Raw genomic sequence first — 12,790 nt, forward strand, 5'->3', positions numbered from 1 at the left:
TCAGAATGGCCAGGCTGGTGCTGTTGGCTCACTTGGCGGTATGACGCCGTTTCTCTTATCGCCGTGCTTTGGCTTGCGCGCCTCGCTAAAGTCCCTGTTCCTAGTTCTAGACCTAGTCCGCGGGCCAATTCTTGGCCCAGCCTGGCTGCTAGCACAACTGACTACTCCTGCCGCGTAAGAGCTAAAGTTAGCCTCGGACGGCGGCTTTCGGGGAGCTGCCGCTGCCTGTTGTCGAGATCTCACTTCGCGCTCCATCTGTTCCATCTCGCGTCGGAACTGCTCTTGGCGCTCCCGCTCATCGTGACCCGTCGGCCTCTTCAGCAAATATGAACCGCCCGGCCCCACGGCCAGGTCCTTGACCAGCACGTCGATCTCGCGCTGGACGTCACTGAGCCTCATGATGCCGTTAGCCGACGTCATAGTATTCTCTGCGCTTCTTCTTCTTCTTCTTCTTGGGCTGCGTCCTCGCAGATCCGTCTTCTTGTCTTCTGTCAGGCTTGGACTCGTCGCGTCGTTGATCCGGAGCACCCGGACGTCCCGTGACTGAATCGGCCTTTGCTTTCTAATACCGCCTCGGCTGCGACCTTTCTTGCCGCTCTTGTTGTCGGTCATCCCTGTCTCCGCATCGGGCAACTGGTACCTGCTCTTGCCACGAAACAGCGGCCTACAGGGTGGGAGCCGACGCTGTGATGAGGGCAAGGTTGGTCTCGATGGCAGACGTGACAAACCCGAGGCCTACGCGGCCCTCGGATCCGGGCAGTATCAAGGTCCTGTACGAGCACGGTCAGGCGCACGATCGACGTGATGGTGACTAGGAAGCCCAGTAGAAAGACGACTAACAACGCTGCCTTGGTCTTACCCGGGATTAGTAGGCCTGAGAAGAGAACCCGCCTGTCAATGCAGGTCCCTCCTCGGATTTCTGAGTCCCATGCGAAGGCTATGGGGTATCATTGGAAAATGACGGCGAACAATACTCCGATCGCCTGCATCACGTTGACAGCGGTGAGAGTATAGATTCAGCGCCTGATGAAATATTTTTGGCCAAAGAGCTTGAGTAGGAACACGAGGATTGAAGCTTTGACCAGAGGCAGGATCGGATTGTAAAGGACCTGAACGGCGTAGTTCCATCTCCGCCCCGGCTTGGGGTCATGTTCCCGGATGAACTGCGCCCGAACGCCGATGAAGTTTGTCTTGATGAACAAGTAGCTCATGTGTGTCTGAATCAGGGAGAGCAGCTATAACTCGAACCCACGTTAGCAAGCAAAAGGTCAAGGACGGCAAATATACGAGAAGTTTCTTTAACATATCCTCACCATTGCTAGTGATATCAAACAGTCGTCAAGTGCGAACTGCCGCTTCGATACGCTGCCGATTGCTCGCAGGACAGCAATGAGTAAAGCCAAAGTCGGGAAGACGGATGTTATGGCTATGGCCACAGCCTAGAGATCGCTGGTGGGCTCTGTGGGTATATTGAAAGCTGAAGACATGGATGTTTTGTGCATAGTCACTCTGGAAAAGCCGACTATAGTTGTCGTACAGATACCACGAATGATGAAAAGATTCTATTCCGGAAGAAATACATGAATGTAAGCCTGACCAGTGGCATATAAGCTCAGTGCATATTATAAACGGGTGAGGAAGAAAACAACGATGAAAGAGAAAGCGAACGACGGGAAGCTTTTCGAAGGGTTGGCTCATGACGGCTATGAGGAATTTCTAAACGTCACCGGCCTACATGTCGACAACAATTGAAGCGGCATGCCTGTTGGAAATATCCTACCGGTTAAATCTTCGCCATGTATCATGAAAGTCCAATCAGTAACATAGTCCGTATACTAATATTCATCACCAACACCAGTATACAAGATTACCTGGCCAGTCACAAACAACACCTACCTCGCTATAAGTAATAGAAAAGAAAGACATCAAGCCAAACAAAAAAAGGGCTCTCAACTGATGTGCATTCACCCTTCCCCGCGCGACCAAAAAAAAGGAGGCTGCCTAACTCCCGATGGGACTTGACCGTCTGAAACACGGCTATCAACGGCCACTGCGAGCTTTCCGTGCTCTCTACATATCGGCACGAAGCTTGCCCGAAGTCCCTTCTTTTCAACACCTCTCTGCCCTCTCGCGTCAAAATGTCCACGACCAGGCCGTGTTCGTAGCACACACACGCGTACAGCACTAACGCAGCTTGTGAACAAAAAAAAGGCTCGTCGGGAACCGGCAGCCCAAAAGGTCCGTCCTTCTCCTCCTCCCCCCTCTCTTTTCTCTCTGGGCATGCAGGGGGCGTTTCCCGGGAACCCCAAAGCTTCATTCAGCTCATCCGAATTTTCCGATATGCCTTGCGGAGCAAAGATCGATGCCGTCCGTTCCCTTCCAACTTTGACCCCCTATTTGTCTGTGGTTGTGTCAGTCTGTGCGCTGCAGGCTTACATGTTCATGCGTGGAAGATCACCGGTACCTTTTTTTTTTTCTCTTCAGAGATTTGTACTTCCGGTTCTAGGGGAAATTAAACCCGAATAGGCTTTTGCGTATAGACGGACACACAGTCACGGGAAATAGAGCTGGATCTAGACTCTAGAGAACGGATGATATGGAACGCCTTGGATTTTATTTTTGGTCTCTCGTCCGTGTGCTCTCAGCACGCGCAGGTCTGCTTTTCATGAACCGCTATTGTGCAATAAAGAGATGTGAACACCACTCAAGACACGACAAAAAGGCAAGAAAAAAACGGAGAAAAGAACTAATAAAAACAAAGAACAATTATAATCTGTATGAATGGTCTATCCCAAGCCACAGGCCATACTCTGTGCAACTGGCCAGCCCGCCGTTTCTTTGTCTAGAAATAAAAATCAGTTGTAACCACACCATGCTATCACCCCGCTTATCCCCCCCTTCCACCATAAAGAGATGCCTACCCATATGCTAAAGTCTTTATCGGAGTATGCATTTCTACTGCAGTCCTAGCCTCTTAACAACCCTCCAATCTAACAAAAGAAAGAAGCCGAAAAACAAACATGCTACATGCAGATGATATGACAAAGAGTAAAGTAGAAGAAACACCGAAAACAAATAAAAGTAAAAATAGAAGAGGATATAGGAGCGCCGAGTGTTGAGCTACCAGGATGATAAACTCCAGGATGACTAGTCTCTATCATCGTCATCATCACCGTCGACACCGCTCTTTTCACTCCTATGTTCTGAAGGCTCCCTCTCCTTCAGCTTCGACGTCAGCGCGCTGAGCTTGTTCTTGAAGCCGCCGAGACCAGATCTTCTCCGCTCGGCCCTGTCGCTCGAGTCGCTCGTCCCGTTTGTTCTACTCCTAGACCGCGGGCGTAGCTTTTCGGGGTCGCTGGTTTGGGCTGCCTGCGCACTCAAATTGGTGTCCTGAGGCGTCGGTGGCGTCATCATCAGGAAGGTCGGCACGGTGCTGCGCGTGGCTACGGCGAGGGTGTTGCTCCGACCCGATCGAGCAGACGTCACGCTCGAGCTTCGACTGGGTCCCTTGACGCCGTGGAACGAAGACGACTCGGAGCTTTGCATCGACTGCGGGCGAGATTGAGAGTCACCGCCGGGCGAGTTTCCAAACAGAGACGATGAGTCGCTGTCATCGCGAGCCTCGGACATGGCCGGAGATGCCAGCAGCGCTGAGCTCGTAGCGAGCGCCCGCACCTGCGACGGCTGCCCCTCGCTTCGTCGATGTCGAGTGAATTTGTTGCCGATGATGGCGCCCGTGTGAGAAATCAGCGCCTTGATGACGCGACTCTTGAGAGCCAGAGCCAGGTCGAGATTGGACCACGTCTTGTTGCGGTACTCCATTGCCGGCAGGCGAAAGACAAAGTCGTGAACATCCTCAATGTTGCGCTTCCCCATGCCCTTGTAGCTGAGACAGAGCACCACCGACGACATCTTGATGTGGGCAAATGTCATGTAGTTGCTTGCGCGCGTCATCATCTTGGTAAGATCATCTGACGGCTTTTCGCCCTTGTCGTCGCTCGAGTTCGGTTTGCCTCGCAGTGCGAAACGCGAGGACTTCTTAGCATCGCTGTTGAGGGATTCCTTTGCTGTCGAGAAGCCAGTCGAGGTCCTGCCAATACCAGGCCGCGGCAAAGACTCGACTGAAGGCTTTTTGCTCAGCGTGCGGGTCGTAGCCCCCGTGGCAGAGGAACGGAAGAGCCTGAATGTGTGTCCCGTCTCGCCCGAGTACAAGCTATGCGCCTTGGACTTGGGGGACGCCGATTTCGCGTCCGAGTTGAGCGTGGGGTGTAGTCTTAGCTCCAGCGAGCCAGGCCGCGTGCTGAAGGCTGATGAGTCCTTGTCGCCCAGACGACCAGTTGAGCCGCTCAACGAATCGTCCTCACCATCCCTATCTAGCCCGCCTTTACTAAGATCCTGCTTGACGCCGGGGTCATCTTTGGGGAAGATGTATTCAAAGAGTTTGACACCGACCTCTTGTTCGAGTTGGACCTTGACGGGTGACACATTGAGTTCGAAATGCTCCATGACAGGTATTCCAGCGATGGCCTCTAGCATGTTCCAATGCACTTGAATCATGGGCTGACTGTTGTCCGCCGGACTGCGCTCATCGACATAGGGAGCAATCAATTCACCGTAGGTGGCCCTGTTCATGAGGTTGAGGCCCACGACCTTGCCAACCTGCACCAAGTTGACGTGTGAGCCGTCCGAGTTGTCTGTCCGATCGTACTCCAGATCCTTGAGTTGCAGCTCCGCCATCGGCTGGTTGTCATTCTGCACAAGCAGCCACACTACCTCCTTGACCGATATGCTCCACTTGAGGAGTGCATTGTTCTGACTTGCCGTATCGTATTTGCTCTGAGCGGTGGTGATGGCTTTCATGGTGAAGAAGAGTTCGTCTTCGGCTGTAGCAAGGTCTCTCTCAAGAGATATCCTATCCTGCCAGCTCTTCTTGTCGAGATATTTGGAATGCACCTGGAAGTGTGTCTTGATGTCATGCATCTGCCTGATGCGTTCCTGGAGCTTGACCACCATCTCAGGCGCTCCGCGCAGATCACTGAAATCGGAAGCCAGCATGATCTTTTCAAGACGTTCGTTGCGGTGCTTTTCCGACGGCTCGCTGTACAAGAGCAGGTCGTTGACTATCTTGTAGATGGCAAAGTATTGCGTCGAGTCGCACACGGCAAAGGCCTGCGGGAACTCGACCCACAGGTTGTCCATCTGGTTCTCAGCAACTTCATAAGATGACTTTGTGCTGAGGTCTTCGTCGCCGGTGGTATTAACCTCATCGTTGTACTTGAGTCTCAGCGTGTTGTACTTGTCGTAGCGCAGCATGGCCGACGTCCTTTGGACGACCCGCTTAAAGCCGAACGGAGCCGTTTGGAAATCAAACATGACCTCCATCGGCACCCAAGGTGGCCATGGTGACCCGTTTGGTGTACCGTATGTACTGCCAGAGTGTAGAGACAAAAGTTGCTGGGCGAACCACTTTTGGTCCGTGACAAAGAACTGCGTATTGTCCATGTTCACCAAGAAGCGGCGCTGGACAAGCCCACTGACCGTATCGTATATGCGTTCCTTGTCCAGAACCTCAACCACCTTCAGCTCCATTCCCTTGGCCGTGATTAGCACCACGTTCCTGGTGTTCTTGTCGCTCTGGAGCTGAATCTGCGGAGCAATGAGCCGCACATGATAGCTGTACTGCGGTACGAAGCCATCTGCAATGTTGCCGGACAAATCTCCGATCGATGGACCGCATATTGCATCCCCAGATCCAGACTTTTCCTTTTCCGTGCTAGATTTGTCGTCGGCATTGACAAACTTCTTACCCTCCTGCAGAATTTTCTTAATCTTGTCCTCAATGTCTGCGCCATTCTCCTTGTCCGAAGCTGAAGGGTCTGGCGATCCGGTGACGCCAGAGGGTGCCGGGGTCGAAGTACTGTTCGTAGGCTTCGAGTTCTTGACCTTGGCCTGCTCTTCAACGATGTCCAGAATGAACTTGATCGCTGGGCGCGAGAGGTAGTAGACGAATCCACGGCGCTGGCTGACCTGGTGACTATAGCGCAAAATGATGTTGCGGAGAAGGTTGTTCCACTTCAACTGCATGTTGTGTACCACGAACCTGTTCTTGAAGTCGCTGGCAAACTCGGCACCCGAAGGCAAGGTGATTGACCCTTCCGAGAGCGGTATAGATATCGACGTGTCCGTCTTCTCGTTCAGCCTTTTGAGATCATCACCCGGGCCCTGATGCATCATTTGCTTCAGCATGTTCTCCAAGAACTTTTGCTTCTCCTGGAGCACGCTGCTGTGTTTTGTAAGTTTGTCGCGGTCAGATGCCAGGTCGGGATCCTGATGATTGCTCTTTATCAGCCTGAGCTCGAGTTCACCCAGAGTTCGGGTGCCGTTCTCGATCTGTTCCTTTATCTGCGACAAACGCTTGCGAATCAACTGTGTCTGCACCCTACGCGGATCATCGTCTTGACTCATGATGCAAAAGTGAGTTGGCTCGTCACCAAAGGGGCTGCTCCTCGAGACGTCTCCCGCGATGACGCCTCCAATATCCGTCTGTCTGAAGTAGGTGATCCTCGGGGCAAACACCAGTGGCAGTATCTGCGTCTCCGGCGTTCCCTCGGAGGGCACCAGAGAATCAAGCTCCACAAAGTCATCCATATCGATCCAGCTGAAGTCATTGTCTGGTATTGTAAAGCGTGAGAGGTCGTTTTCATCATCTCCATGATCGAATCCCGGCATCGAGCTGCTTTTTGTGGACTCTGCGGTAGCGGCGCGCATATTGGCCGAGACAGCTCGAATATCGGCCGAGGCCAGATCCAGTTGGCCAGCATGTATCTTCATGCCCGTCGTCCTCGACTGCTCTGCCTTGTTCGCTCTGCCTTGAGTGTTAAACTCCTCCCTTCTCTGATGCAGGTCCAACATAAAGCTGTCAAAGCGGACCTTGATACCAGTCGCCTGCATCGCTTCCTCTGAGGGATCCTCAGGATCCTTGTGTCTGTAGATATGGCTGAGGAAGAGCGGAGCAAGGAGCAGATTGTACTTGATAGTTGCCAAGTGTCGGCCAAACTTCTTGCTGTTCTTTTCACGACCTGGCCACAGGGCACCTTGCCGGACGGGCAGAGACATTGGCCCGCCAAAGAGCGACCACCAGGCGAAGAAGTGTGTAAAGAAGCGCGGTGTTAGGTGAACAGTGTTGTAGCTGCGTGACGGTTCTGGGTTTGAAGTTGTCCATTCCCGATCCGCCGGTGCACAAATGGCAACAGACAAATGTATGTGGTTGCTTCTGAAGCCGCGGAAAGCGTCGTATGGCTTGTCATCCAACGAGACTGCGTTTTGTGGCGTCTTCAAGACTACATCGTAGTGAGGTTTGAACTCAAAGCTTCGCTTGCCGTGCTCGATGGCTCTCTCAAAGACCAAACCAGCGCGCCATTGGACTCTCCCGGATAACTTCATGATGACCTTCTGGAAAGCTGCTCCAGGCTTGTTGTCCTCGGCCGACACTCCACCGGGGTCGCCACTGAGACGTTCAGCTTCCCGGGCAATGTGGCTGTAGTCTGGCACGGCAAGGACGTATTCGCCGCTGTCAACAGTCATGAAGCGCTTGGCATCGTCGTCCTCGTGGATATTCCACCGAACATCATTGCGCCAGCACATTAGGAATCCAGCGCCGGCGCCAGTGACCTTGTAGGGGTCTCGCGTGCCTTTGAGTGCAAGGTGAACGTCGCCATCCCCTTTCCAGGAGACGCGCACACGAGAGTGAAGATTGAGTCTTATCTTGTCCCAGAATCCCACTCGCTCCGACGGATCCAGCTGAGGCTTCGTAAAGGACTCTATGGCCATCATCATGTCCTGAACCGCCGGTTGATAGCATGGGCCCCATGTGAACCTTGTTGGCAGGGCCGTGTTGATGTCGACCCGAATATCCGAGTATGACTTGACAGGACCAACAGTTCGCCGGACATCAATTGCAAACGCGCTTTCACCATCATTATTGCCGGGTGAGGCAGCTCTTTCTGGCACTATCTCTACTCTGATCCTTCGTGTGGATTCAGGGCCGTGGAACTCCTCCGCTATGACAAAATCTGTTTTGAGTGAGAGGGCAGCGAGTCTTGCAGACTGTCCAGCCTTCAGACTTGGAACATGTAGCAGTGGTAAGGGATAGTCTCTCAGGGACACCTTGGCTTCTCCCATATCGATCGCTACGCTCATGGGGATAAGTAGCGAGTACTGCATATCCTGAGGCATGCCTTTGCCCACATTGTGCAGAAAGTCAGGCAGATCGCGGATTGGGAAAGATGGCTTGTCAATGGTGACGTGAAGATCGTGGACCAGGGTCGACATTAGTGCTGGGCGTTGGGGCACTTCGAGGATATGTTCGTCGTCATCCACATCGTCGGGCATGTGGTCGGCGCCCCAGAAGAGGCTTCTAAACTGCTTCATGCTGTTGCGTGCCGTTTCAAATTGGCGATCTATACGTTTCTTCCAGCTGTGCGCGTTGTGTTCGTTGAGCCGTTGCCTCGCCTCGCTGATGGTTACCTGAGCTCTCCCGCTCATATTCGGGGCTGCACTGTCAGGATCGTAGCGGGGTGCTCGACCCCGTCCTGGACTCTCAGAGCTTGATCGTGGGCGACCATCCTCACTTGGGGTCCTCGCCCATGATGTTCTTCCACGTTTGGACCTGCCTCTGGCCATTAGAGACCGAGTGCGGAACTTGTTTGCCTCCTTTCTAGACTCTTCCTCGTGTATCTTTTTCACCTTAACTTGGAACGCTTCCTCACGGGCTAGCCTCTGAACTTGCTCTATACGCCCAGCGCGATATATCATTCCAAGCTTCCACTCAAAGGCACCATCCTCAAGCTCGAACAAGAAAGTCCTGCTACGAAATGAGACCTTCGGGATGGCCTTGGGTCCCTCCGGTCCCTTCTGCAGGATGTACTCATTCGTTCCGGTCTTGAAACGATGGTGAAGCTGTTGGGCGGATTTGAACACGTTTATAAAGTTGTCCGTCACCTTGTTGAAGATCAATTCATGAGGAACAGCAAAGCGAATAGCGTCTGCCACAGCATCGTACAGCTTCTCCTCCCTGTAGCCACCGCTGGAAAGTTTCCTGCGCGACTCGCGGTAGTCAAGACGCCCGTTCTTGATACTGATGACCCTTGCCCAGACTTTTCGCATCCTAGGCGCTTCCGCATATAGCCTAATAAGCTTGGAATGGAAGAAGGGTGGTGACCAGCGGTGGCGGCCTGCCTCCAAGCCATGAAGTTGTAACATAATCGGAGGATCTGCTGGCATATCCGCCTTGATTTGAACCAAGGCAGCCTTGACATCAATGGCCACCAACTCCTTCGCTGCGCTTGCAGCGGTGTTAATGCCCCCACCATGATCAAGGGACATTGGTGGTGCTAAAAGATTGCTATTTGGAATCTTGGGCGCGTCCTCTTTTCCATTAGCAACCGGGCTCGTACGTCGATTGGATCGTATAAAGGCCTTTCGCAGTACTGTGGTGGCAATAGCAACCGAATAGTGTCGATAAAGCGAGTACTGCACAAGTAGCGTCCGTACATGCGAATGGATATGAAAGACCGGCCCTTGGTTGTCACTGAGAGTCGAGCATGCAAGTTCAAACCTGGGTATGTTGACAAAAGGCTCAACCTCCCATCGTTCGTGAGACTCCACAATGAAAGCCTCCAGCCCTTTGACGTTAACCGCAATGCGGCGGCCATCTCCATCGTTTTGGAACTTCTTCCTTGGCGAGAGCGGAACTGTCCTGAGCAAATCCGCTTCGGGCATCATGGTGGTACGGCTGCTGGCACGACGGCGTGCTGGTCTTCGTTGCAGGCTATCAAGCCTTTGAGCCCGGTACTCTGCAGACCACGATTCCAGCTGCAAGGCTACACCCCGAGTGTGCTTTGATATGTCCTCATCCACACCCGCGACCTCGATACTGAAATCTGTCGCCTGTATGTTGAAGTGCAAAAGCCAGGAGGGCATCGCACGCAGGAAATTGTGGTGTCTCAGAGCGTCTGTCTCTTTCTCGGGGTGAGCACTGTGCCGAAGACTTCGCACAATGTGACGCAGACCGTCGGCGATTTCAGGCCGCACCATCTTGACTGCAAATGTTTGCAGGTTACCGGTAGCGACAACATGTACGTCGGGTGAAGCCCCGAGCTGAATCTTGAGGTCAAATGACTCCGTCTGAACGATATCAAATCGACTACCTGAGGATGTCTGATAGTATAGGTGGTGTGTCTGCAACCGCATGGAAGATGCCAGCGAATAGTGCAGATCCTCCATTGTTGAGTGAAAAGATTCAAGGTCCAGAGAGATGGAGGAGATGGAGGAAATAATTAGGTCAAAGTCATCGGAATCTGCAGACTTCTGGACAGGTGGTAGCGCGATCCTGACCACAGGCTCGTGCATTGTAAACTTGACGTTGGCCTTGGGCAACAGTCTAGAGATGAGTATGTGACGCTGCTGGCTTCCAGATCTCTTGCGTCTAGAACGAGGCCGCACCATGGCGAGAAGAAGTGGCAGGTGACGAGGATCAAGATCGACGGCGGGCGAGGTGACTATCGAGTTCGCGAATAGAATGTTGGCGTTTCTTTGCTCGGCACTCTCATGTTCAGTTAATTCAACAGTCTTTGAGGGCAGAGTGGTCCTGATAGTGGTGGTCGCCATCGGTATGTATAGGATGCGCTGCGGTTTTTCATGACCATCATCTACACCCACGGATATGGACAAGGCTGCCACCAAGGCCTCGTGCGCAATATCCTTGGACGGGAAGTACATGCGGTGGGCGGGAGACTTGGGATCTAGACGGTGAAGATCTATTCCAACCTCCTTCATAGCAGCATTTAGCTGCACAGGGGCACCAGTGGTTTTGACTGATTCGATTTTCTTAGTCAACCCCAGGAAGCTAACGGCGAACTGGACCTCCTTGATACCCCTGAGCAGAGAACTGGCGAACTCCTTGGAGTCCGATACGGTTTGCATCAGCTCTTGATCAGTACTTCCCGGGACTTGGATTTCCTGTACAACGTCGTCGAGGGAGCCGTCGTCATCTTCGAGATCAAAGGCGGAATTCCTTGCGCGAGCCCGGCACTTCTTAAGGAGCTCGGCGCATAGCTGCAGGTCGTCGTACGGCAAGTGAACACGTCCAAGTTTGAGCGCGACGGTTGCGTCCCGAAGACCATCAAGGGCCTCGTAGAGGAACCCGTGTATGTTCAGTGTTGCGTTGTCCAAGATCTCCATCGACTCCCTCCCCTCGGGCGTGAACAAGACGCTGCGCAGAGTCATGATCCACTCGGCTTGATTCTTCTCTTGCTGTTTCCGGCCCCGCGCCTGCAAGAAAAAGCGCGCACGATCAACCATCTTGCGCCTGGTGTCGACAGCAACGGTCAAGCTTCCGAACTGCACGTTCCCCACTTCTACTATGTTGATGCTTGAATTGGTAGCCACTATGTCCACCAAGCGAAACCAGTTGATGTTTCTGTGCAGGCGCTTTATGCGATCCTTGAGTTTCATAAGGTGTTTCCACAGCTCGCTCCTCGGTGGACCACCAGTCGCACGGCGTATGATGCCCGGCTTGGGGCTTCGAGTTCTCGCGCTAGGCGCCGGCTTGGACTCCTGGGATCGTGTTAGGCCTTGGTCCCCATGGTCGTCTTCTTCATCCTCGCTAGCCTCAGCATCCACTGCCTTGGGGCCCTCCAACTCCTGAATATCAACTGTGACCACTAGCTCATTGATGACAATGCTCAACCAGGTAGGCTGGGCAAAGGTTGGGCGATGTACGTTGAGGCCGAGACCCCGAACCTCGATCTTGAAGCCATCGCGTGGGGTGTAGGCTAGTCGTCGTAAAGAGAAGTATCCGATGCGCTGGATGGAAAGACCGGTAACGATGCGGAGGATTGCGAAGACGACAAAGGTCGAAAGGTAGAGGAGGACGGCGACACCGAAAACGAAGGTCGGGTTGAGGAGAGCCATGTCAACGGCACCAATGTAGCCGCGATAACGGCCTTTCAGGCATGCAAATGGGCCAAGCCCAAAGTTAGATGACTGGCGGGTGAGCTGGAAGCATTAGATATCGGAGTCGAGGTGTATGCGCGACTGCGCCAAACAAGTACGAGGGGCCTCCTGCGCACTGATTAGGTACTTTTTGTAGATAGGTTATGGTTTGGTCGTGCTGCTACTGCTGCTGCTACTCGGCCTCCTTGAGCGCCAAAGAGGAGTGGCACGCCCGCGGCCGTCATTCGCCCCGCAACCGGAAGTGGAAGGCCATTTGCTCGATCGGTAACACACAAAGACTTGATGTAGATTCCAACACTGGAAAAAAAAAGGAGAAAAAAAAGAAGTAATCGATAGCTGCGGTTATGTCAGAGTACGCGCAATGCTAAGTAGTACAGTTGACAAATTTACCAATGGGGAAATATAGATTTCCGGGTTTGGTTTGACCGGACCGGTTATTCCTAAAACAATTTGAGTGGGTTGTCGGACAGCCTGGCAAGGATCTGAGGTCGACCAACATCAGTGGTTGGCGAAGGCCAGTCTTTTGGTGATTACCGGACTGGCCCCGCCATTATCTTTTTTTTTTCTTCTTTTTTTCTATTTATTTTCTTTCTTACAAGAGGAATTGCATGCACCCTGCACTCCATCCAACCCCCAGGGACAGCTCTGTCCCAGCGTACCTACTAACTACGTAATAGTAGACGGTCTAGCTTCGCGCTCAAGATCTAGGTAGGAATAGGGTCACTTTAAGAAAGAAAGGAAGAAATTCTTGTAGAAGCTGGTTGCGATACCTCGA

At 52.9% G+C, this 12,790-nt stretch overlaps 2 protein-coding genes across 2 annotated transcripts; both read right to left on the reverse strand.

Annotated features, from left to right (window-relative positions):
- MGG_12897 (uncharacterized protein) lies at positions 1-1,316 on the reverse strand (the record flags this gene model as incomplete). Its single annotated transcript, XM_003712771.1, has 4 exons — positions 1-664; positions 729-770; positions 1,063-1,235; positions 1,314-1,316. The coding sequence occupies 4 exons, from the start codon at positions 1,314-1,316 to the stop codon at positions 1-3; spliced, it is 882 nt and encodes a 293-aa protein (XP_003712819.1).
- Positions 1,317-2,734: 1,418 nt separating this feature from the next.
- On the reverse strand, positions 2,735-12,436 carry MGG_05262 (uncharacterized protein). Its single transcript, XM_003712772.1, has one exon. It carries the CDS (start codon positions 11,971-11,973, stop codon positions 3,148-3,150), a length of 8,826 nt encoding a protein of 2,941 aa, XP_003712820.1. The 5' UTR covers positions 11,974-12,436; the 3' UTR covers positions 2,735-3,147.
- Positions 12,437-12,790: the final 354 nt, after the last annotated feature.

Source organism: Pyricularia oryzae, chromosome 3 (assembly GCF_000002495.2).
Source record: "Pyricularia oryzae 70-15 chromosome 3, whole genome shotgun sequence".
Classification (NCBI taxonomy): Eukaryota; Fungi; Ascomycota; class Sordariomycetes; order Magnaporthales; family Pyriculariaceae; genus Pyricularia; species Pyricularia oryzae.

Coding starts and splice junctions, on each gene's coding strand:
- MGG_05262 (XM_003712772.1), bottom strand. CDS start 11,973: ATGGCTCTCCTCAACCCGACCTTCGTTTTCGGTGTCGCCGTCCTCCTC.